This window comes from Globicephala melas, chromosome 15 (genome assembly GCF_963455315.2).
Source record: "Globicephala melas chromosome 15, mGloMel1.2, whole genome shotgun sequence".
Lineage (NCBI taxonomy): Eukaryota > Metazoa > Chordata > Mammalia > Artiodactyla > Delphinidae > Globicephala > Globicephala melas.
In genome coordinates, this window is record NC_083328.1 from 84,995,890 (window position 1) to 85,021,333 (window position 25,444).

At 53.8% G+C, this 25,444-nt stretch overlaps 1 protein-coding gene and 1 long non-coding RNA gene across 8 annotated transcripts in view; one reads left to right on the top strand and one right to left on the bottom strand.

Moving 5' to 3' along the window:
* The window catches only part of CDH4 (cadherin 4), a 548,956-nt gene that overhangs the window by 517,200 nt on the left and 6,312 nt on the right, over window positions 1-25,444 (top strand). For all 4 annotated transcript variants that reach the window (XM_060284119.1, XM_060284120.1, XM_060284122.1 and 1 more), the window contains 6 exons: window positions 1,294-1,431; window positions 14,377-14,562; window positions 20,580-20,833; window positions 21,392-21,534; window positions 23,421-23,654; window positions 25,051-25,284. In XM_060284119.1, the coding sequence (XP_060140102.1) occupies window positions 1,294-1,431; window positions 14,377-14,562; window positions 20,580-20,833; window positions 21,392-21,534; window positions 23,421-23,654; window positions 25,051-25,284 (1,189 nt within the window). The remainder of the gene's footprint in view (window positions 1-1,293; window positions 1,432-14,376; window positions 14,563-20,579; window positions 20,834-21,391; window positions 21,535-23,420; window positions 23,655-25,050; window positions 25,285-25,444) is intronic.
* LOC115844484 (uncharacterized) lies at window positions 1,083-21,377 on the bottom strand. 4 transcript variants are annotated; one of them, XR_009558884.1, is made up of 9 exons: window positions 19,859-21,377; window positions 19,319-19,451; window positions 18,919-19,059; window positions 13,181-13,345; window positions 12,972-13,109; window positions 11,391-11,467; window positions 3,407-9,153; window positions 3,103-3,271; window positions 1,083-1,574 (listed from the first exon to the last, which is right to left on the bottom strand). It is a non-coding gene; the product is annotated as an uncharacterized lncRNA (long non-coding RNA). The 4 variants fall into 4 exon arrangements; XR_004036141.2 differs by having other exon boundaries at window positions 3,407-3,515; window positions 4,670-9,153; window positions 19,319-21,377; XR_009558883.1 differs by adding an exon at window positions 15,933-16,124 and having other exon boundaries at window positions 19,319-21,377.

The window sequence follows — 25,444 nt, forward strand, 5'->3', positions numbered from 1 at the left end:
TGCAAAAGCTAACATTTATTTTTGCTTTTATTTCTATTACCTGGGGGGACTGACCTAAGAAAACATTGCTACGATTTATGTCAGAGAATGGTTTGCCTATGTTCTCTTCTAGGAGTTTTATGGTGTCATGTCTAAGTCTTCAAGCCATTTTGAGTTTATTTATGTGTATGGTGTGAGAGGGAGTGTTCTAATTTCATTGATTTACGTGAGGCTATCCTGCTTTCCCCACATGGGCTGTGGGTCTGGGAAGGAGAGAGAGAAATGGAGGGACTCACGGATGGATGGAGGAGTGGATGGAGGGAGGCTGGGAGGGAGGGAAAGAGAGTGGCAGTCTGTGGCCGGTGTGTGACCGTCTGCTGTTTATAATTCCTTCCAGAGCCCCCTAGGGATCCTGAGCACATTTCCCTGAATGGCGGGGCTGAGAAGTGGGCTCTTCCCTGAACCTCTTAGGGGAGCGGGACTTGGGATCGTTCATTCCTTGGAGGCATTTCAGAAGGTCCCTTTCTGCCCTGGACCCCAGAACCCTCCCTCCCCAATGGTGCCAGTGAGAGGTGGGCTGTGGTCCCAGCAGAGAGCTGCCCACCAGGCTCGTCCTCACCTGTCACAGTTGGAAACACCTGCGGCCTCTGCTCAGAACAGGGGTGTGGAAAGGCCCCCTCTGCTGACCTGGGGTTGCTGCACCAGTGGGTCCAGGTGGAGAAGGGCTGGGTGGCCCCTTCAGTGCCCAGTGAAATTCGCCGTCCCCATCAAGCATCATTTTGCCTTTTAAAATTCACACCTGCATCTGAACGCTAACCACTCCTTCCAGACTGTGTTCAGACACAGAGTAATGCTGGTGTCTGTGTGCCTGCAGAGAGAGGGGAGAGGGCTTGACTCCCTTCTCCTGTTTGAATTTCTGGACTGAGGCTGAACTAGACACTGAGGATGCTAAAGAAATGAGGTCCCTGCAGACACACGTCTGGGGGTCGCCCCTCTTTCCAAACTGTCCACCCCTGGTCTGGCAAACCCAGCACAGCGTGCTGTGTGCTCCAGGCCCCCTTTTCCTTATTTCTACCTCGATCTACACCTGTGGAAGCCAGGCACTGAGGTGAAGGCAGAGACCTCACCACCCACCGCAAGTGAGAACTTTCTTCTGCCAGGTCACCTGCCGAGCGCCCTGCAGCCAGCGCCCCCGGGCAGGACGGGGACCCAGCTGAGTCCGTCCAGGGAATGTATTTCTTTAATGAAAGTATAAACAGCCTGTAAACTAAAACCCAAACTGATGCTGTCTTCCTCCCCCTCATGCCCTTCTAGAAAGTTCAGCAGTACACAGTCATCGTTCAAGCGACAGACATGGAAGGAAACCTGAACTATGGCCTGTCCAACACGGCCACAGCCATCATCACGGTGACGGACGTGAACGACAACCCGCCCGAGTTCACTGCCAGCACGGTGAGTGCGCATCCCCTCGGAGACGGTCCCGGGCCTTCGGGCTGCTTCTTTCTCTGCTGCCAGCACGGTGAGTGCGCGTCCCCTCGGAGACGGTCCCGGGCCTTCGGGCTGCTCCTCTCTCTGCTGCCACCTGATGGAAGGAGCTTGACAGACGAATAGACAGGCTGTTAACAAAGGCCCCGAGCGGCGGGGGGGCTGAGCGGGAGAGGAGCTCCGGGTGTCTGCAGGCCCCTACTGACCACTGGCTGACACCTGGAGAGGCTCCCAGGACAGAGGGAGTTGGACCCTCCTCCCGAACCCGGAGGAGTTGACCAGCGGTGTTTGGGCTCCAGGGTCAGCCAGTGTGGGGTGTGTGCATGGCTGCACGCGAGGCAGGACTGTCGGGGGGGATGCCTGGGGACAGGGCAGGTCCCTGCGGCAGGACCGCAGCTGGCCCTCCACGGCCCACCATCAGCAGGGGGGCAGCGGGGCGTGGGGGACACATTGTACGTCCTGCCCCTTCAGGCACGGCCAGCGGGCTGTGACCAGGCCACGTGCCAGGCTGCCCAGAACCTGAATGACCACAGGAACGCCCTAGCGGCAGAGCCGAGGGATCACAGAGCCACGCGTCACGCGCTCCCAGTTCCTCTGAATTCCAAAGGAGCTGCGTCTTTTGGGCCACGCCCCCCGGAGTGGGGTTGCTGACAGAATGGGAACATATACCCACCCTGCGGGTGCCCGTCCAGAAATGCGGCAGATGCAGGGGGCCAGATGGGCAGAGGGGAGGGTCAGTGAGGACTCCCCGGGCAGTGCTGGGAGGTGGAGGCTGCCCCCTCCCACCAGGGTGTCAGGGTTGCCTTCTCTGAGCCTCACTCCCGCGGCACGAGTGGATGAGAGGGTAACAGCAGTAACAGTAACAGAAGAACTGGAGCGCAAGCCCAGCTGTGGAGCGCCCCTCACCCCCACTCCACCAGGCAGCAGCCTGGGCTTCCTGGTCAACCTCTGGGCCCCACCAGCCCCATGAGGCTCGGGACCCAGTTAGGGAGGAGGATGCTGAGGCTCAGAGAGGCTGAGTCACTTGTCCAGAGCCACTCAGCCCACTAGGAGCAGCTGGGGCTGAGCCCAGGAAGCTGTGCTCTCATGCCACAGCGGAGGGGGTGGGGGGGGACAGAGAGGAGACCCCTCATTCTCCCAGTGGGTGGGTCAGCTTGCCGTGAAGGCATCTCACAGGCGGGAGCCCCACCAGCGTCCCTGCATGCCCTCATCCTGCTTCCCCACCTGCCCACAGGCTCCAAATTCTGGAGTCCTCAAATCCCACATCCCTGCAGTAAGGCATCTCAAGAGTCCTAGGCTCTGTGTCCGGCTGGACCAAGCCAGAGGAGGGCAGCCTCAGCCACGAGGGCACAGCGCCATCTGGTGGGCAGATGGCAGATCGCCCCACAGAGGGAGCCGCTCAGGTCTCTGCCCCCTGGTTAGGGTGGGATGGCTTCCATTCTGTTTGCTCTCCACGGCCAGTGGGCAGTGGCAGGAAGGGCTCAGGAGCAGCGTCCCAGGGAGTCTGGACATGAGGAGAGCAGCTCATTGTTCGTTGCACCGAGGTCTGACGTGCCTACAGTATGAGGCACAAATCTTGAGTGAAACCTTCCCCCCGGCCAGCAGCAACCCAGGCCCATCGTCCAAGGTGAGCTTTACCTGTTCTAGGATGTCATGTAAACGGAGTCACACGGAACGCACGATTCCCTGGAGCCGCCCACCTGGTGGCATAAGGCCTCTGGGGTCCTTCCTTGTTGTTGTATCAGTTCAGTCAGATAGGGCCCCGCCCATCTGGGTTTCTTCTGTCCTCAGCTTGGACCCTTTGGAACTAGGAACAAGTTTTCATTGCCTCGCCCGGCTTCACTTAATCATTATCTATCTCTTTTTTAAAAATTAACTTGAGTATTTGGTTAGGTAATTCACACACACGGTACAGTACCTCAAAAGGTATAAAATGACTTACTTTGAGGAGGAGCCCCTTGTGTTTTCACTCTGACCCTTGCGTTGTTTTTGGTTTTTCCGCTTATGATATGTCTTGAAGACCTTTCCATATCCACAGATTCCGAACGCCCCTGAAATTTTTTCAACATGTGTTTAGAAATAATTTCAAGCTCACAGAAAAGTTGCAAGAATAGAAACAGGGAAAAGAATAGCCTCACAGAGAGAAGACAAGATGGTGGAGTAGAAGGCCTTGCGCTCACCTAACACAAAAGCACCAAAGTCACAGCTAACTGCTGCACAGTCACTCATCAATAAACAAGAAAGACGGGCTTCCCTGGTGGTGCAGTGGGTAAGAATCGCCTGCCAATGCCGGGGACACAGGTTCGAGCCCTGGTCCAGGAAGATCCCACGTGCCGCGGAGTGTGCCACAACTACTGAGCCCGTGCTCTAGAGCCCGCAAGCCACAGCTACTGAAGCCTGCGTGCCTAGACCCCGTGCTCCGCAACAAGAGAAGCCACCACAATGAGAAGCCCGTGCACCACAACAAAGAGTAGCCCCCACTCGCCGCAACTAGAGAAAGCCTGCTCGCAGCAACGAAGACCCAACACAGCCAAAAATAAATAAATTTATTTTTAAAAACAAAAGATTATCAGCTGATTTTTTTTCAGCAGAGACTATGCAGGCCAGAAGGGAGTGGCAGGATATATCTAAAGTGATGAAAGGAAAAGACATACAACCAAGAATACTCTACCTAGCAAGGCTCTCATTCAGATTTGATGGAGAAATCAAAAGCTTTATAGACAAGCAAAAGCTAAAAGAATTTAGCACCACCAAACCAGCGTTACAAGAGACACTGAAGGAACTTCTCTACGTGGAAAAGGCCACAACTAGAAACAAGAAAATGATGAAATGGGAAAGCTCACCAGTAAAGGCAAACGTACAGTAAAGGTAGGAGATCATCCACACAAGCATGGTATCAACACCAGCCATCGTGAGAGGAGGAGAGCACAAGTGCAGGACACTGGAAGTGCGTTTGAAATTAAGAGATCACAATTTAAAACAATCATATGTTTATATACACTGCTGTATCAGAACCTCATGGTAACCACAAACCAAAAATCTATAATAGACGTACACACAAAAAAGAAAAAGGAATCCAAACACAACACTAAAGATAGTCATCAAATCATAAGAAGAGAGAACAAAAGAGGAAAGGAAGAAAAAAGACCTACAAACCCAAAACAATTAACAAAATACCAGTAAGAACATACATATCAATAATTACCTTAAATGGGGGCTTCCCTGGTGGCGCAGTTGTTGAGGGTCTGCCTGCCGATGCAGGGGACACGGGTTTGTGCCCCGGTCCAGGAGGATCCCACGTGCCGCCGAGCGGCTGGGCCCGTGAGCCATGGCTGCTGAGCCTGTGCTCCGCAACGGGAGAGGCCACAGCAGTGAGAGGCCCGCGTACCGCAAAAAATAATAATAATAGTTACCTTAAATGTAAACGGGTTAAATGCTCCAACCAAAAGACGTGGACTGGCTGAATGGATACAAAAACAAGACCCATATATATGTTGTCTACAAGAGACCCACTTCAGACCTAGAGACACATACAGACTGAAAGGGGGTGGAAAAAGGTATTCCATGCAAATGGAAAGCAAAAGAAAGCTGGAGTAGCAATACTCATATCAGATAAAATAGACTTGAAAATAAAGACTACTACAAGAGACAAAGGAGGACACTACGTAATGATCAAGGGATCGATCCAAGAAGAAGATACAACAATTGTAAATATATACGCACCCAACACAGGAGCACCTCAATATATAAGGCAAATGTTAACAGATATAAAAGGAGAAATTGACAGTAAATAAATAATAGTGGGGGACTTCAGCGCCCCACTTACATCAATGGACAGATCATCCAGACAGAAAATCAGTGAGGAAACACAAGCCTTAAATGACACATTAGACCAGATGCACTTAACTGACATCTACAGAGCATTCTGTCCGAAAGCAGCAGAATACACACTCTTTTCAAGTGCACACGGAACATTCTCCAGGACAGATCACGTGCTGGGCCACAAAGCGAGCCTCAGTAAACTTGGGAAAATTGAAATCATATCAAGCATCTTTTCCAACCACAACACTATAAGATTAGAAATCAACTACAAGAAAAAAAACTGCAAAAAAACACTAACACGTGGAGGCTACGCAATATGCTAGTGAACAACCAATGGATCACTGAAGAAATCAAAGAGGAAATCAAAAAATACCTAGAGACAAATGAAAACGAAAGCACTATGATCCAAAAGCTATGGAACGCAGCAAAAGCAGTTCTAAGAGGAAAGTTTATAGCAATACAAGCTTACCTCAGGAAAAAGAAAAATCTCAAACAACCTAACCTTACATTAAAGCAACTAAAGATGAAGAACAAACAAAACCCAAAGTTAGTAGAAGGAAAGAAATCATAAAGATCAGAGCAGAAATAAATGAAATACAGACTAAGAAAACCATAAAAAAAGATGAATTAAAGTAAAAGCTGGTTCTTTGAAAAGATAAAATTAATAAAACTTTAGCAAGACCCATCAGGAAAAAAAGGGAGAGGACTCAAATCAATAAAATTAGAAATGAAAAAGGAGACATTACAACCAACAGCACAGAAATACAAAGGACCACAAGAGACTACTACAGGCAACTATATGGCAGTAAATTGGACAACCTAGAAGAAATGGACAAATTCTTAGAAAGGTACAATCTCCCAAAACTGAACCAGGAAGAAATAGAAAATATGAAAAGACCAATTACAAGTACTGAAATTGAATCTGTGATTTAAAAACTCCCAACAAACCAAAACGTCCAGGACCAGATGGTTTCACAGGTGAATTCTATCAAACATTTAAAAAAGAGTTAACACCTATCCTTCTGAAACTATTCCAAAAAATTGCAGAAGAAGGAACATTTCCAAACTCATTCTATGAGGCGACCATCACTCTGATACCAAAACCAGACAAAAATACTTCAAAAAAAAATTACAGGCCAATATCACTGATGAACACAGATGCAAAAATCCTCAACAAAACACTAGCAAACCGAATCCAACAATACATTAAAAGGATCATACACCACGATCAAGTGTGATCCATCCCAGGGATGCAAGGATTTTTCAGTATCTGCAAATCAATCAGTGTGATACACCACATTAACAAATGGAAGAATAAAAACCATACGATCGTCTCAGTAGAAGCAGAAAAAACTTCTGATAAAATTCCACACCCATTTATGATTTAAAAAAAAAACTGTCCAGAAAGTAGGCATAGAGGGAGCCTACCTCAACATAATAAAGGCCATATATGACAACCCCACAGCTAACATCATACTCAATGGTGAAAAGCTGAAAGCATTTCCTCTAAGATCAAGAACAAGACAAGGGGACTTCCCTGGTGGCAAAGTGGTTAAGAATCCACCTGCCAATGCGGGAGACACGGGTTCAAGCCCTGGTCTGGGAATAATATCCCATATGCTGCGGAGCAACTAAGCCGGTGTGCCACAACTACTGAAGCCTGTGCGCCTAGAGCCTGTGCTCCGCAGCAAGAGAAATCACCGAAATGAGAAGCCCATGCACCACAGCAAGAGTAGCCCCTGCTCGCCTCAACTAGAGAAAGCCCGCGCACAGTAACAAAGACCCAACGCAGCCAAAAATAAATAAATTTAAAAAGAACAAACAAGGATGTCCACTCTCACCACTTTTATTCAGCATAGTTTTGGAAGTCCTAGCCACAGCAATTGGAAAAGAAAAAGAAATAAAAGGGATCCAAACTGGAAAAGAAGCAAAACTGTCACCGTTTTCAGATGACATTACACTGTACATTCATTGAGAATCCTAAAGATGCTACCAGGAAACTACTTGAGCTCATCAGTGAATCTGGTAAAGTTGCAGGATACAAAATTAATACACACAAATCTGTTGCATTTCTATACACTAACAACAGAAGATCAGAAAGGGAAATTAAGGAAACAATCCCATTTACCATGGCATCAAAAAGAATAAAATACCCAGGAATGAACCTACCTAAGGAGAAAAAAAAAAAAACAAAAAACCTGTACTCCAAAAACTGTAAGATGCTGATGAAAGAAACAGAAGATGACATAAATAGATGGAAGCATATACCAAGTTCATGGATTGGGAGAGTCAATATTGTCAAAATGACTATACTACCCAAGGTAATCTACAGACTGAGTGAAATCCCTATCAAGTTACCTATGGTATTTTTCACAGAACTAGTACAAAAAGTTTTAAAATTTGTATGAAAACACAGAAGACCCCGAATAGCCAAAGCAATCTTGAGAAAGAAAAACGGAGCTGGAGGAATCAGGCTCCCTGACTTCAGACTATACTACAAAGCTACAGTAATCAAAACAGCATGGTACTTGCACAAAAACAGAAATGTAGATCAATGGAACAGGATAGAAAGCCCACAAATAAACCCACACACCTATGGTCAATTAATCTACGACAAACGAGGCAAGAATATACAGTGGAGAAGATACAGTCTCTTCAATAAGTAGTGCTGGGGAAACTGTACAGCTACATGTAAAAGAATGAAATTAGAACATTCTCTAACACCATACAAAAAATAAATTCAAAATGGATTAAAGGCTTCAACATAAGACCGGATACTATAAAACTCCTAGAGGAAAACATAGGGAGGACACCCTTTGACATATCGCAGCAATACATCTTTGGATCCATCTTCCAGAGTAATGAAAACAAAAATAAACACATGGGACCTAATTAAACTTAAGAGCTTTCGCATAGCAAAGGAAACCATAAAACGAAAAGACAACCTATGGAATGGGAGAAAATATTTTCAAATGAAGCGACTGACAAGGGATTCATCTCCAAAATATACAAACAGCTCATGCAGCTCAATATCAAGAAAACCTAATCAAAAAATGGGCAGAAGACCTAAGTAGAAATTTCTGCAAAGAAGACACACAGATGGCAAAAAGGCACGTGGCAAGATGTTCAACATCACTAATTAGAGAAATGCAAATCAAAACTGCAATGAAGTATCACCTCACACCAGTTAGAATGGAAATCACCAGAAAATCTACAAACAACAAATGCTGGAGAGGGTGTGGAGAAAAGGGAACCCTCTTGCACTGTTGGTGGGAAGGTAAATTGGTGCAGCCACTATGGAGAACAGTACGGAGGTTCCTTAAAAAACTGAATATAGAACTACCATATGACCCAGCAATCCCACTCCTGGGCATTTATCTGGAGAAAACCATAATTTGAAAAGATACATGCACCCTAGTGTTCACTGCAGCACCATTTACAATAGCCAAGACATGGAAGCAACCTAAATGTCCATCAAAAGATGAGTGGATAAAGAAGATGTGGTACACATATACAATGGAATATTACTCAGCCATAAAAAAGAATGAAATAATGCCATTTGCAGCAACATGGATGGACCTGGAGATGATCATGCTAAGTGAAGTCAGACAGAAAGACAGATATCATCATATATCACTTACAGGTGGAAACTAAAAAGATGATACAAATGAACTTATTTACAAAACAGAAACAGACTCGTAGACATAGAAAACAAACTTATGGTTACCAAAGGGCCGGGGGATAATTTAGGAGGTTGGGATTAACATTTACACACTGCTATATATAAAATAGATAAAGAACAAGGACCTACTGTATGCCACAGGGAACTCACTCAGTGTTTTCTAATAACCTGTATGGGGAAAGAATCTGAAAAAGAATAGACGTACGTATGTGTGTAACTGAGTCACTTTGCGCTACACCTGAAACTAACACACACTGTAAACCAGCTGTGCTCCAGTTACAGCAAACACAAAGGAGAGCTGCGCACCCCGACCCCGTCGGCGCCATGCCGTGTGTGCCCGCTTCTCCCTGTAGGTGCGCCCACACAATTCTTTCTGAGCTGCTTGGGAATCAGTAGTATGCGTGATGCCCTCACATCTAAAGGCTTCTGAGTGTATTTCCTAAGAGGCTCTTCTCCGTCAGGAAACAGCTGCTAGCCCTTTTTCCACCAGAGACACCTGAGGCCGAGAGGGGTAATTCGGGCTACCCGAGGTCACACAGTGAGACAGAGTCCAACCCACATCTCCTCCTTCCGCGGGCCCACCTTCGCACCACACCTCTGTCCTTCAAGACCCCAAGTGTGTCTCCCGTCCCCTTCTGAGATGGAGCAGCGCTGCCTTCCCGGGTTTCCGCAGCTCCAGAGAGGGGCCCGGAGGCTGCCCTCACACCCGAGCTCCCGCAGGGCACATCCGCGGGGGACCACTTCCGCCCACTGTCCCGAGCCCTGATCTGGCTTTGACGAGCCCTGGTCGGCCCTGACCTGACCCTCGTGTGGCTCTCTGCTTCTAACCTGAACCTCGTCTGCCCTTCTGCACGCCAGCCGCCCTGCAAACGCCCGCTGATCCCCTAGAAAGGCCGGGTCCTAGATGGCCTGTGAGGAAGCGATGCGGCGGAGAAAAGGAGGGTGCGGTGCACCTTCCTGACCTGTTTGCGCTGGGGTGTCCACACGAGGGGAGGGGAGATGATCAACAAGATACTCCCGGATCCGCACACACGCCTGAAAAAGGGGCAGCCCGGGAATTACACTGAGACCCAGGAGGGAGTTTGCATGTGACCCAAGGAGGTGCCTTGGGGCACATCCCAGGGGAACGTTCCTGCCTGCACGCCTGGATGAAGGCAAGGTGGGCACAGCCTGGTTCCCGGGACTGTTCCTAGGAGGATGCCCCTCCGGGCTTTCGGAACGGCTGCCTCTTCCCAGAGTCGCCCCTGCCCCTCCTCCACCCCAGTCGGCCTCAGCCAGGCCCGGGCCCTGGAGGCCAGGAGAGCACATAGAGCCCCTGCCTGCTTACTGTCGGGGCTGTGGGGCAGCGGCGTGGATGTGTGTGGATTGCCTAATGTCCCGGGGTCACACGTTATGACATGGCCCCTCGGGACGGGTGGAAGGCAGGGCCCCAGGACACCGTCTGCTGGGCTCAGTGGGGGCGGGCGGGCGAAGGCCCGGGGCTGGCTGCACCCCCTGCACAGCCAGGCTAATTTAATCCAGCTTAATCAAGAGCCATCAGCAGAAGCTGCAGAGGTGGGGGTGGGGATTTGCATGATCCAGTTCCTGTTCTGAAATGTTAATTAGACGTCGTTCTCCGTTCGCCTGCTCCGAGCCTGCGCTCCCTTGCTGCCACCGCGAAGCGTCCCTCAGCACCCCTGCAGGGTGAGGCGGGTCCACGGGGTAGGGCCGAGGCCCCCAGGACACAGCCGCAGACCCGACCCAAGGGCCTCCCTCTGCCTCATCCTCAGGTCCTGGAGCAAAGCCCTGAGACCCAGCCACACACAGGCCCACGGGAGGGTCTCCTGGAGTCGGGAAGCCCCCTTCTGCCCCCCCAACCCCCGGGTCCCTCCTAGCTTTGTGCGCTTAGGCTGACAGTCGGACCTCTCTGAGCATCAGAACGTTTTCCCCTCTTGGCGCGTAAGTGTTACATGGCTCAAGGTGAAGCTGGGAGCATCCGCTCATCTACAGGGAAGTTTGCTCTCTGCCCTAAAAACGCCGCGGGTGGTACCTGACCCCCATCACAGGGGCACCGACTGGGCGGCGGAGCAGACAGGGTCCCGGCTCTGCCTTCAGTGGGTGAGGGGTCCTTAAGGTACATCGCGCTACCGTTCCAGACTGTACGTGATAAGACATACTTGTCTTTACTGTATATGTGATTGGATGACCTATTCCCCATGCCAAGGCAAGCATGAATAAAGTTAAGCTAAATGTTAAAAAAGAATAAAGGGGGGTGAGATCATGGTGGGTCCCCTCCCAGGGTCCTCTGAAGACGGAAGAGAGGGCGACAAGCACCCAGTAGCCCTTCTTTCTGGAAAGGGGGTGAACCAAAAAGCTGGGGAGGTGCTTCAGGGTCCTCTCCCTGAGCTGGCGTCCCAAGGGCCACGTCCCAGGCGGCACTCACCTGTTCTCACAGCAGCACCGCAAGGAGGGGACAAGGCTCCAGAGTCACCACCCGGGCCCCGGGCCCCAGGCTTCTCCCTGTGGGTGGAGGAGGATGGATGTGAGCCGCCAGGTCCCCCGTTACGAGCCACTGGTCCCACCCGTCAGATTCTGATTCCAAACTCAGAAGCCGACAGAAACCGTCACCGTTTTACTGGAGAGGAAACTAAATTTCAAAAGTTAAAATCGCCGGAACGTTATGCCACTACCACCTCCCGCTCCCCTGCACCAGTGCCGCGGCCGCATCCCTGGGCCGGAGCCCCGGGGCCAGGCGCTGCGGAAAGATGAAGAGAAGAGAGCAGGAGCTCGGAAGTGCTGTGGGCTGTGAGGGAGAGAAGGAGGGGAGGCTTGGAAGTTCTGACTGCAGACGATAAAGAAACTAAAGACAAAACAGCAAAAATAAAACGATAGCAATGTCAGAGGAGAAGGCACGATTTCCAACAGAAGCCAACGCAGCCCCGGGGCTTCCAGGGCGATCCCTGAGTTCCCGGCTCAGGAGAGGACTGGGTGGGGGGCACCCCCCTCGCATAACACCTTCGGTCATACCAGGGTCCAGGGCCCAGAGAGAAGGCAGCTGGGGGAGGGTCAGGTCCTCAGGCCTGAGCCGCGCTAGGACCAGCGATGGTTCGAATACTGGGGCCAGAAACAAAAGCATCATCTCGGGGAGTCTGGCATCCCCAATGGAGCAGGTGCCCTGGTGGTCCCCGGGTCTGTGGGGACAGGCCCTGCCATCCTCCATCCTCTCGGCCTGGCTGAGGGGTCTTCCCTAAATCCCGGCTGGGCTTCACTGTTCCCACCCAAATCCTCCACTCTGCTAATGTGACCCTCCCCTGGGAGCCCCCCAGATTTGTGCGGAGGAGCTGGGGTTGTGCTGGAAGGCCCAGGCACGAATAGGAAATCCACCCTGCCTCTTGAGATGGGGGTGCACGTGAATTCTGGGTTACAGCTATGCGAGAAATTCCAACACTCTTCCAATTCTTCCTTTCCCAAGTATCCGCCCTTACATCCCACGGGGCATGGGGGAGGCTTTCCCTGTGCCTGAAAACCCAAAAATTTAAATTTAAAACTCATTATGGCTACAGGGGAAGGTTAGTAAGAAAACCCTGAGCCAGGCTTCCCAGCTAAGGCACCTCTTTGTGAACCTTTATTAAACTTGCATGAATTAAAATAGACTTTTCAAATAAACTTCACCCGGAAGTTTGGAAGGAACTGGTCTCCGGGACACGCAGCTCTCCCCATGCCGTGAAACCACAGGCCCGTATTCTCGGGGGACCAGAGCAGAGTGGGTGGAGGCGCCCAACAGGGCCCCCATGGGGTGCACTGAAACTGGGCTGTGGCGGGGGGGGGGGGGCCTGTCAGTTGACGGCACCAGAACCCACCCTGATTAAGCCAGTGGCCGCCAAAGCACATGAGGGGCCACAGACTCCGAGAGCCGCGTGCATCAGGTTGGGGGCTCCGCCGGGGGTACCCCCACCTTCCTCTGCCACGGGGCGCAGAGGCCTCAGCTCCCATCTCCATCGCTGGACACGGTGCCACCACCCACCTTCTGCCACTGCAGGCGCCAAAGCACAAGGTCTCTCTGCCTCTCTTCTGAATCAAACTCATGAAGGTGTGTCCCACTGGCAGGTTCTAGATCACCTGACCAGGTCGTGGCAGTAGAGGAGGGCGAGAAAGCACGGTTCTGGAAGATAAAGAAAGGAATTCAGAAGGTGCTGGAGAGCCAAACAGCCTACTGATGTCCACTACACTGACCCTGGCAACTGAAACAAGAAGAGAATCTCCTCATCTCGCAGAAGCTGCACTGTCTTCAGGCATGGCTGGATCCAGGCTCCGGCAGTCACCCGGCGGTTTCCCTGAGCTGTGCTTTCTCTGGGCCGTGCCAAGGTCTCTTAACCTCTCTTGCTTCTGCTTCTTCATCTGCAAAATGGGGATAAGAATGGGGTCCTCCTGAGGAACCAGCAGAATAACGCAAGGGCAGTACTGGCCCAGAGTGGGCACTCGGTAACCATCGTCAGGGTTGCGCTGCTGTGAACACAACTGGAAATCTCCGGATATTTGTTCAAACTCTGTCTCCGGGTTTTGTGGCTCAAAAGCACACTGCACTGTGACAGAATGGCCACACGATTTGCATGGCCCAGTGCCACATAAGAACGCAGGGGCCCTCATTCACAAAGTATGAAGAATTTCAAGACTGTGACCGCACAGCAGTAAACCGAGCTCGGGGCTCTTCTGAGCTGGGCCACAGCTGCACAGCACTGACTCACCTGCTGAGAGGTGCTCAGATTTCCATCACCACCTCGACACCAGCACCAACACGCCCAGCCACGCACACAGTCTTTGCCTGCCCGTAACTACTGTGGCCACGTGAACCCCACTCACCGATGGGCGTGGTTTGCAGCCCTCACTGCTGCGGCAGGAAAGAAAGGGTTGAGGCTCTGTGTTTGATCATCTGCACATCTGCAGCTGCTGACCCCAGGCCCCAAGCCCACGTCGGGGACCACTGGGACGGCAGGAGCCCAGAGATGGTTCAGCTCGGGAAGCCCTCTGCAGCTGCGTCCCCACTCCTGTTCGTTTCCCATTTTGTAAGCACATTTTTAGTCTCTTGCAAGCCCCAGGTATTTGCATTGGTCCCCTGCTGCCTATGGGAAGGGCTTGAAGGGGATTTAGGAGGGGGGCCTGGCGTGCGTGCGTGCGTGCACAGGCAGGGATTAGTTTGGAGGTGGATACGTGCAGATGAGCCTCGGGCTTTGCTGGGCCTCAGCTGGAGGAAGCAGAGCCCTCTCTAGACGCCTCCTCGTCGGCACGGACATGGGATGGGCCAACCTGTGGGAGTCACCGTGTCTGGGTGCAGCTGGAAGCAGAGGCCCCCCAGGGTCAGCAGAGAACCTCTCCAGCCTCTCCAGGCTTCCACACGGGTTTGTAATGTTGTCTTTTCTTACACTTCGCAGTACGCAGGGGAAGTCCCCGAAAACCGGGTGGAGATGGTGGTCGCAAACCTCACTGTGATGGACCGAGATCAGCCCCACTCCCCGAACTGGAACGCTGTCTACCGCATCATCAGCGGGGACCCCTCGGGCCACTTCAGCGTCCGCACGGACCCCGTCACCAACGAGGGCATGGTCACTGTGGTGAAGGTGGGTGCTCACCTCGCCTCCTGCTGGGCTCCCTGAGCTCTGCCCCCGCCACGTGCCCTGAGGCAGACGTAACAGGAGTGATATTCGGGTTCAGTGCGTGCCACCCCAGTGTCCAAGGGCAAAGGACTGCGCCCGACCTGCCAGGGGCAGAGGCAGCCTCAGCAGGACCGGTCACGTGACCCCAGGGACTCTGCAGGCCTGACCTGCCACCCACCCCCCAAAAGATAACTCTCCCATCTCCTCCCTCGCACCTGGCCCTCAGCTTCTGAAGCTCAGAGGCCAAGAATCAGCCTCTTCTGCTTCCCGGCCGGGCGGCGACAAGGCTTTGCCCGAGGCAGCTAGTGAGCGGTGCCCCAGTGCCCGGAGGAGGGTCAGGGTGGCAGGAACAGCGGGAGCAGGCCAGTTTGGGGGTCGCGGTAACCTCTGCAGCTCCCAGCAAGGCTCAGCGAAAACACTTCACCCCAAGCCTCCCCCACGTGCACTGGTGCGTCCCCGGCCCTGCCCCACGAGCCTGCACCCACGCTGGGCTGCTCCCCTCAGGGTGCAGACCCGGCCCCTGGGCTTTGAGCGAAGGGTCGTGGCCACACGTGGGGGAGGCAGCTGAGCGGAGGCCCAGTGAGGCTGTCTGGCCTCTGATTGAAACTGTTGGAGCAAATTACTCACTGATTTCTCTGTTACCAATATGTTTTGTTTTGCCGTCCGACAGACTTCCGTTGGCCATAATCTTTCTGGAAGGTGTCCTCACTCAGACTGGCGACACAATTTTTAATGCATGACACGTAGCATTATTCCCTGTCCTCCAGGGACACGAACGGATAAATATGGGAGAAGGACCACTTCCTTTAGTGACTTCTTCAGAGGCACACCCACCGTGATTTTAGGAAGCAGTATATTTCAGTCGCTGCCAACACTCGGGGGGCCCTGGGGGAGGGGCTGGAGGCCTGGCAGCCGCTTAGTTCTCGGCGGCAGGGTGGGCGGGGGGGGACCTCAGCCATGAAGAGGCAAGCGCCAGGGAGGGACGTGGCTTCTCACCGGGGGCTCCAGAGGCTCTGCAGGTAACATGCATTCCTTCAGCAGATGAGGAGACCACGGCTGCAGAGGACGGGGGCTCCCGCAAGGTGAGCCGGGGGGACAGTGGGGAGGACGACGGAAGTGTCGGCCCAGAGCCCCGATCTCTGCTGCCACCTCCAGGCCTTCCCGTCGGGCAGGCACTGCGCCTTGGGGAGCTTCGTCTCCGTCCCCTTTCCACGCCCACTCAGCACTGTTACTTACTTTATAGTAAACTCTTCCCGTGCTCAATACCTTGCTTAGTAGCAGGAGCTGAGAAGGCGTGGGTTTGATGCACCAGGTGTATGACGGTCAATACTCACAGAAATCAAGGCTGAGCTGCAGGAGGAGCCCAGCGATGGGGCAGGGCTGGGCCAGGCGAGCAGCAGGCAGGGCAGCACGGCCCCATCACCAGCACCCCCGGGGCTCGCAGGACAACTGGTCCCACGAGGCGATCAGGTCCCCTCTGAGCAGAAGTGTGTCACACCATTTACCACAAACGTTTCCAAGCACATCTAGAAGTAAGAGAGACGGGTGTACCCTCTTCACTGAACTGCCACTTCAGTTTCACAGTTACTAGCGTGCTGCCATGTCGCTCCATCCGTGTTTTGCTGCCGTGTGGTTCTAACTCCAGGCCCTCTGCTCACATAGCTACAGCCGTGACAGCACCTGAGACAGACAACCACGCCTCCGTGATCTCCAATATGAGTCATTTGTTTTTTTGTTGTTTTTTTTTGCGGTACGCGGGCCTCTCACTGTCGTGGCCTCTCCCGTTGCGGAGCACAGGCTCCGGACGCGCAGGCTCAGTGGCCATGGCTCACGGGCCCAGCCGCTCCGCGGCATGTGGGATCTTCCCGGACCGGGGCACGAACCCGTGTCCCCTGCATCGGCAGGTGGACTCCCAGCCACTGCGCCACCATGGAGGCCCTGAGTCTACATTTAATTGCCCTTAATTTTCCAAGTGTCTCTTGATGGTGTGGTTTTTCAAATCTGGATCCAACCAGGGTCCCCACGTTGCATTCGGTTGTGCCATCTCTTGAATCTCTCATAATCTAGAATATTCCCCCCACCTCTGACCTGTCACAAACGCAGGGTCCGCGGTGCTGAATCTGTCCGATCGCTTCCTCTCGGAGTATCTGGTCTCTCGCTCTCTGCTCTTCCTGTAAGCAGGGCTGCAGACCTGAAGGGCCCTTCCGCGGTGAGAAGCCTGGTTGTCCCGTGCACAGCCATCTGAGCCTGACCAGTGGGCTCCGGTGCTCACAGGCCTCTCCCGTCACCGTGGAGTTGGCTCCTCCCCGTCATGACCGGCAAGCAGTCTGCAAAAGCACGGCTCTCCACCAGCCCCCATCTGTTGGTTTCATCATCTGTTGATGGTCATTGCCAAGTTCATTTCTTCATTAGGCGGTATAAAATGGTGCTTTACAATCCTGTCATTCCTTGTACAGTCCTCGGCTGGAATGCTTCTATATAAAAGAGCCCTGTGATGATGCTGAAATGCAGGCCTGCAGCTGTCAGAACAACGCCCACGCAAAGATGCCCACCCAGGTCCCAGTCTCCCAAATCTGTGCGTATGTGGCAAAGGGCACTTTGCAGATGTGAAGAAGTTAAGGATCTTGAGATGGGAGGTTGTCCTGGATAGTCCTGGGGGGCCCCCAAGTAATCGCGGGGCCCTTAGAAGAGGGACACAAGAGGACCAGAGTCAGAGACCTGAGGATGCAGCAGAGGTCTGAGAGAGACAGACTGGAAGGTGCCGCGCTGCCGCTCTGAAGACGGAGGGAGGGGCCGGGAGCACAGGCGCCTCTCGGACGGAGTCAGAAAAGGCGTCCAGGAGCCTTCAGAAGCGGCCAGCCCTGCCCACGCCCCGACCTTAGCCCAGCAGCACAGACTTTTGGCTTCTGGCCCCCAGAACTGTAAGATAACGAATGTGTGTTGTTTTAAGCCACTCAACAGGAACATGAAATTAACGCAGCTCAACAGAAAAGGCGAGAATGAGGCTTCATTCTCCACCTTTACTTCCGATTCTCAGAGCAGAACCGGTGAGCCAGCAACAGGCAGTGTCACCACCTGCATCCCGGTGTTACGGCTGCCGTAACAATTGCGTAACATGACACGCGTTTACCCTCGCACTTTTCTGGAGGTCAGGAGCCCGTAACGACCCTGGGACGGCACGTAGGGCCCACCTGGGTTATCCAGGACCACCTCCCAGCTCAAGACCCTTACCTTCATCGTGGCTGCAAAGTCCCCTTTTGCCAGGGAAAGTGACTATCCACAGATTCCAGAGGTGAGGACCTGGGTAAATGCAGAAGCAGTCAGTGAACTGCGTTTTTCACTTTCTCGTCACGGCTAAGGCTGTGCAGGTTTTTATACGCTCGGTGTGTGGTGCTCAGCTGCAGCTAGTACGGTCTTGACCTCTGGCCAGGGGGCTCCTCCGGCAGCTGGTTCTGGGTGCTTCTGCTACGTCCCTGTGTTGGGACCTGAGTGCACAGCCCAGGTTCGTCTTGCTGATTTCTTGCCTCACATCTGGGCGGGCCATTCCTCTAGCGAGGAGTGGTACTTAGAAACCAACGTCCAGACGCGAGAGGTGCTCACTGCGGCTGCTGCCATCGCTACTGGATGTTGTCAGGGCAGAGCGAAGAAGTGACACTTCAGTGCATGTGCTTCCTGACCACCTCAAAGTTACTTCACCGATGCACATGATCATTTCATCCAAATTGAACACTGGAGGGTTTTACTAACCTTTGTTGATTTTATACTTGATCTCATTTCTCTTACACTGAAAATCTTGGTTCCTAACAACAGTAAGATAATTGCTGATTTACTTTAACCTACAATATACAATCACCCCTCGGTATCCATGGGGGATTGGTTCCGGGACACACCCCCCCACAGGTAGGTACCAAAATCCACAGATGCTCAAATCCCTTATACAAAATGGCATAGTATCAGGTTGGCCAAAAAAGTTCGTTCGGGTTTTTCCATGAGAACTTTTTGGCCAACTGAATATTTGCATATAACCTACACACACTCTCCCGTGTAATTTATACCCAATACCATGTCAGTGCTGTGTAAACTGTTGCCTGTGTGAGGCAAATTCAGGTTTTAAATTTCTGGAATTTTTTTCAAATGTATTCAATCTGTGGTTGGTTAAATCCACGGATGTGGAGCCCATGGATATAGAGAGCCAATTATACATAAAAAGCTTAAAAAATAACGAATCCAAACTCCCGGCCAACAGCAAGCAAACCAGATGAATTTAAGGTTTCTTTGCAGTAACTCTTGTCCTTAGAATAAATCCCATGAAGGACTTACCGTCTAAATGCTGTCCCAGTCACGAGAAATCATTATTTTCTTGGGAGTTATATTACCATCGATATACAGTTAGTTTAATTTAACTCCGTTTGTTTCTGATTTTCAGAGATTGCTTCATATATACAAGTTTACTTGTAATACCTAAAATGTGAGAATGTAAGGTTACATGGCTCTAAAATCAAAGCTATGTGGCAGAACACACGCAGCAAACTCACACCTCCAGACGTTCCCTCCACCCTTATTCCTTCCCTCTGCTCACGGGTGACTGTTTTATGAGTTTTTGGTTTATCCTTTCAGCATTTCTTTTTGCATATTTGAGCAGATACATATGCAAATTCACGTTCCTCTCCCCCTTTCACACAAGAGGCAGCCTGCAATGGATGTTGCCTTTTCTGCTCACCAGTCGATCCTGGAGATCTCTCCGTTCCCACGTGTATCTTCCTGGTTCTTTCTTACAGCTGCAAATGTCCCCACTGTGCGGATGCAGCCCAGCCAGTGCTATGGGTGCCTGAGTTGACAGCAGTATAAATCCTCTATGAATGATACAGATGATACGTCAGTGAATATTCTTGGGCACGTAATACTCCGCACGTGTCTAAGCAGAACTGTTCAAATGCAGCTGCAGTGTGCTGTGTTGCTTGTTTTCTAGTGAGACTGTTGCAAGCTTTGCCAGGAATAATTACACGTCTCGGGGCCCCAAGTGCTTCCGTGCAGCTTCCATCCCCCCTCAAAACGTGAAGAATACCCCCCGAGACTGATCGTACCCCGGAGACCCTATAACTGTAGACAATAGAACCATACTAACATTTATCATCCGGGGTCCTGACACCCCCAAAATGTGTGTCAACTGGAGAGAATGGTCATGCAAGGGCCACGCAGAGGTGAGGGGGCTCTGTGAGACCTGGTGTGTGGGTGTCCTGGGGCTGCTGTAGCAACTTACCACAGACCAGGTGGGTTAGAACAGCTGAAGGATGCGCTCTCACAGCTCTGGAGGCCAGACGTCCAAAATCAGGGCATTGGCGGGGCTGTGCTCCCTCTGGAGGCTCTGGGAGGATCCCTCCTGCCCCGTCCAGCTCCTGGGGTTGTTGGCCATCCCTGGCTCAGAGCTGCGTCACCCCAGCCTGTGCCTGTCTTCACCTGGCCCCTTTCTGTGTCTGCAGTCTCCCTCCCCTAACTCACAGGGCACCCAGGCTTGAATCGGGGAACACCTCAATCCAGGGCGACTCCCTCTCGAGACCTTTAACTTCATTACATCTACAAAAACCCTATTTGCCAAAGGTCACAGTCACAGGTTCCAGAGGGATGTATCCTTGGAGGCCACCCTTCCACCCACCACACCTGGTGAGGCACCCTGGACGGACAAGAGCCAGGCCCTCGACCTGCCAGGCTGCAGGGAGCAGGGTGGGGCCCCCGCACTCCTAATGCGTGATGAGTGCCGGAGCCGCTGGCTAGGAGGTGTGCCTGGAGGGAGCCGTAGCCCCCGAGGAGCCCAGCTACTGCCACTCCATGACGTGGGAAGCTGGGGGACGGCACCCCTCGGGACTGACCTCCTGGGCCCAGAGCAGGGCGTGTGCAGACCAAGCAGCCCCACGGGCACCACCCTCCCTGACAGCCTCGCGGGCACCTAAGCCAGCTCCCCGTCCCGGCGCCTCTCATTCCAGGCGGTCGACTATGAGCTGAACAGAGCGTTCATGCTGACCGTGATGGTGTCCAACCAGGCGCCCCTGGCCAGCGGGATCCAGATGTCCTTCCAGTCCACGGCGGGGGTGACCATCTCAGTCATGGACATCAACGAGGCCCCCTACTTCCCCTCGAACCACAAGCTGATCCGCCTGGAGGAGGGCGTGCCCACTGGCACCGTGCTAACCACGTTTTTGGCAGTGGACCCTGACCGGTTCATGCAGCAGGCCGTGAGGTGGGCCCACAGAGCACCCTCGGGCCCTGGGAACAGGGAGCCCCGTCTTCCACAGAGAAGAGTCCTGAATGCCCAGTGAAACCTGCAACCCAGAAAGTCCCGGGTGGGCACTTGGGGGCATCCCCGACTTGTGGTGTCCCCAGGCAGGGAAGCCCAGTCTGGGGACAGCTGGCATCACCGGCCGCCAGGCTGCCCTGACACGAGACGGTGGGAAAAGCTTGAAGGACATTCAGCCGCATCTAGAGTCAGGCTGGGTCCTGACCCCGCTTGACGCTCCTGCGCTTACGATTCTGTGAGTCACCAGCCCCCTCTGCCCCTCCGTCTCCCCGCCTGTAAAGGGGGCGATGGGAGAATCTGCTTCCCAGGGTCCTTGTGAGGTTAAATAGCCCGTTCTCCTTGGAGACTTCCAGCCGCTGTTGTCACTGTCCCGCGTGGGAGGACCCCGTGCAGGGCTTCAGGGAAGGACCCCCACCCCCACCCCGCGCGCGCTCGGCAGGAGGGCGGCCAGGAGGGGCTCCTCCAGCCCCTCGCCTCACCCCTCCCCTCCCTCCCCCGCAGATACTCAAAGCTGTCGGACCCAGCGAACTGGCTGCACATTAACGCCACCAACGGTCAGATCAGCACGGCGGCCGTCCTCGACCGCGAGTCTCCCTACATCAGAAACAACGTCTATGAGGCCACCTTCCTGGCAGCGGACAACGGTGCGCCCAGGGGCAGGGAGACACGGGGCGGGGGGCCCGCCCTCGCCCATTTGAAGCCCTGGGCCTGGTGTTTCACTGATGCGGGCGCCAGGGGAGCTGGGCACTGTTAACACCACTGTTACAGCTCCCTGGGCTCCTGCCATGTGCCAGGCTCTATCCATCAGTGAGCAAAACAGACAAGAGCCTTCTCCTTTGCATGGGTGACATTCTAGAGGCCAGTGTGTCAGCTTGAACCAGGTTTGTCTGCATAATAATTATAGCAATCTTAACAAGATGGAGGTTTACTTTCTGCCACATAAAAGAAGACTGGAAGCAGGCAGCCCAGGGTCAGGTATGAGAAACCAAGCTCACTCTGGCCACTCCCGTGTCCTTGGCAAGCTGCAGCATATGGCCCAGAGCAGCTGCTGATGCTCCAGCCATCGTGACCACATTCTGGCAAACAGGAGGAGGGGGAGGCCAAGGGCACATCCCAGCCCTTCTAAGGACTTCCACTCACAGCTCATGAAAGCCAGAACTCAGTCCCGAAGCCACGTCTCACTGCAAGGGATGCTGAGGAATGTCGTCTTCTGGTTGGGCAGTGATGAGCCCAGGTAAAGTCTGGGGCTTCAGTTCTTTTATTAAGGAACAAAGAGGAAATGGATATTAGGGACAACTCAGCAGTCTCTGCCCCAGGGAAACAAGTGTGAAACAAGCCAGCCAGACAATTTCAGGGAACGGGAGGTGCCGGAAAAGAACCAAATGGAGGATGGGAGAGTGGCTGGGGTCTCCTGCTGCACTGCTGGCTATGAGTGACCTGCTGTGGGTCCAGGACCTGCGGGATTAGAAGGACAAGCCAGGGGAAGATGGGGCGGGGAGGGGCGTCCCGGAGTCAGGAAAGGGCACTCGCAAAGGCCCCGTGCCAGGCCCATGCCACGTGGGTTCTGGGATCAGCTGCATAAATAAAGCTTCAGGAGCTAGAGTAGCCGCTGCACAAAGGTTTGGTCGACAGCAGCTGGAAGCTGGGACCTGGAGACCATCCCGCAGCCCCTGCCCACCTCCCTCACCCCGCGGGGTCCACAGAGGCCCAGCCCCTCGGCCAGCCACGATGAGCGCCAGGCCCTGGTCGGGGACCGCTGCTCTGAGCAGCAGCTGCAGCACTGAGATTAGATTAGAACGTGATCTTAATGCATCAGTGGCCAGAGCAGTGGAAAGCAGGAGGAAGACACCAGAATCGGAGCACAAGTCCCGCTCGCGTTAATAGAACCTGCCGCACGCTTCTCGGACTGTGGGCTGTGCCATCGGCCACCTATCACAGCAGGCACCAAGCTGCGTCGCCTTGAACGCGCTCTGATGCGTCTCCTGGGAGATCACAGACGCGCTATGGGATGGATGTTCTACATGCTCTGCCTGCCTGCCTCGGCCAAGAAACGCAGTCGTCAATGACGGGGTCAGAGCCGCCGTCAAAGGGCAGGGCCACGCTCAGAACACGGAGGACAGACAGGCCACCTCCGGCCGCTCAGCGCTGGTCCACCCTCACTGTGCACCTGGGCTGAGACAGGGGCTGGGGGGGGGGGCGGGGGGACGGGACAGCCACACGTGGGCAGGTGTGTGCGGTTCCTGTGTGTGTGCAGCTGAGTGGCTGCATATGTCACGTGGCAGAGTGTCAGTGTGCATGTGGGGCTGTGGTCAGCTGGGGTCTGTCCCGGGTGGGGCTGGGGTCTGTCCTGGGTGGGACTGGGGGTCTGTCCTGGGTGGGGCTGGGGTCTGTCCTGGGTGGGGCTGGGGTCTGTCCCGGGTGGGGCTGGGGTCTGTCCTGGGTGGGGCTGGGGCGTGGTCCCATGCACACTGTGCGTCTGTGGTCATGGAGCCCAGGAGTGACCGTGTGATCACCCGTGTCCGGCCCACAGGGATCCCTCCGGCCAGCGGCACCGGGACCCTCCAGATCTACCTCATCGACATCAACGACAACGCCCCCGAGCTGCTGCCCAGGGAGGCGCAGATCTGCGAGAAGCCCAGCCTGAACGCCATCAACATCACAGCGGCTGACGCGGACGTCGACCCCAACATCGGCCCCTACGTCTTCGAGCTGCCCTTCGTTCCAGCGAGCGTGCGGAAGAACTGGACCATCACCCGCCTCAATGGTAAGCCTGCCTCGGGCACCAGCCCGCTGGCACCCCTGCCAGTGGGAAAATCGGACGAGTCTAGGGTGCAGGCCCCCAGGGGCCCATCACCCCTTCACAGGAGGGTCGCGCAGCCCCTTCCTGTGGCGTGGGGGCCCCTGCCTGCTCTGGGGCTCGGCCGCCAAGGAGGCCCCCAGGGCAGGCCCCAATCTCATCATTTTAACAAGCTCAGCCTTGACCATCCCAGTGGCTGTAACTGCAGACCACTTCCTATGCCATCACCAACTGATGGGACGGGCCCTAACCAATGCATTTCCTGAGTCCTATGCCATCACCAACTGATGGGACGGGCCCTAACCAACGCGTTTCCTGAGTCCTATGCCATCACCAACTGATGGGACGGGCCCTAACCAACGCGTTTCCTGAGTCCTATGCCATCACCAACTGATGGACGGGCCCTAACCAACACGTTTCCTGAGTCCTATGCCATCACCAAATGATGGACGGACCCTAACCAACGCGTTTCCTGAGGGCACTTCCCTAGCCGTGGCCTTGGTAGAAAGGGCGTCCAAGTTCTGAAGTTCTGATAGCATTTGCTTGTTCCCCAAGCCCTTACCAACACTGAATATTGTTTTAAAAAGCATTTTTCCAATTCTTTTAGCGAAAATCACTGTTTCCACTTGTATCTTTTGACTACCAGTGGGCATTTTTTCATATATTTATTGGCCATTTTTTGCTTCTGTGAACCATCTGTTCAATGTCCGTGCCTATTTTTCTTTGAAAATGGGCTTTTTTTCTAATTGATTTGGTCGAACTCTTTATACGTTAAGGAAATAATTTCATCATTCTTCGTGTTGTAACTGCTCTATTTCTCTTTTTTTTTTTTTCCTGGGCTGTGTTGGGTCTTCGTTGCTGCGCGCGGGCTTTTCTCTAGTTGCAGCGAGCGGGGGCTGCTCTTCATGGCGGTGCATGGGCTTCTCATTGTGGTGGCTTCTCTCATTGCGGAGCATGGGCTCTAGGCACCTGGGCTTCTGTAGTTGTGGCACGAGGGCTCAGTAGTTGCAGCACACGGGCTCTAGAGCACAGGCTCAGTAGTTGTGGCGCATGGACTTAGTTGCTCCGCAGCATGTAGGGTCTTCCCGCACCAGGGCTCGAACCCGTGTCCCCTGCATTGGCAGGCGGATTCTTAACCACTGCGCCACCAGGGAAGTCCCACTGCTCCATTCTTGAATTGCCAACGTCTCAACCTTATGGTATGATGCAGGGTGTGTGTGCGCACATGTGCGCACGTCTACGTGTGTCTTAGCCAAGCAGGCGTGTTAGATGTTCCCACTATCAGTCTTTGCCTCCGTTAGTCTCGCTCAGAAAGGAGGGCGGGCTGCTCAGTGAGTGGAGCCCGTCCCGTCACTCGCACCAGGTGACTACGCCCAGCTCAGCCTGCGCGTCCTGTACCTGGAGGCCGGAGTGTACGACGTCCCCATCGTCGTCACGGACTCGGGGAACCCGCCCCTGTCCAATACGTCCATCATCAAAGTCAAGGTGTGCCCGTGCGACGAGAATGGCGACTGCACCACCATGGGCGCGGTGGCGGCAGCCGGGCTGGGCACGGGCGCCATCGTGGCCATCCTCATCTGCATCATCGTCCTGCTCAGTGAGTGCAGCTGGTCCTGGGGTGACGGGTGGAGGGGCCCAGGTGTGCCCACGGCCCCATCTCCTGGCCCCGCTCTACCTGCCAGGAGACTTCCAGAAGCCCAGCCCAACCGGGTGCCCGGCAACAGACACAGGCACTCGCAGCCACACGTGCGCACCCT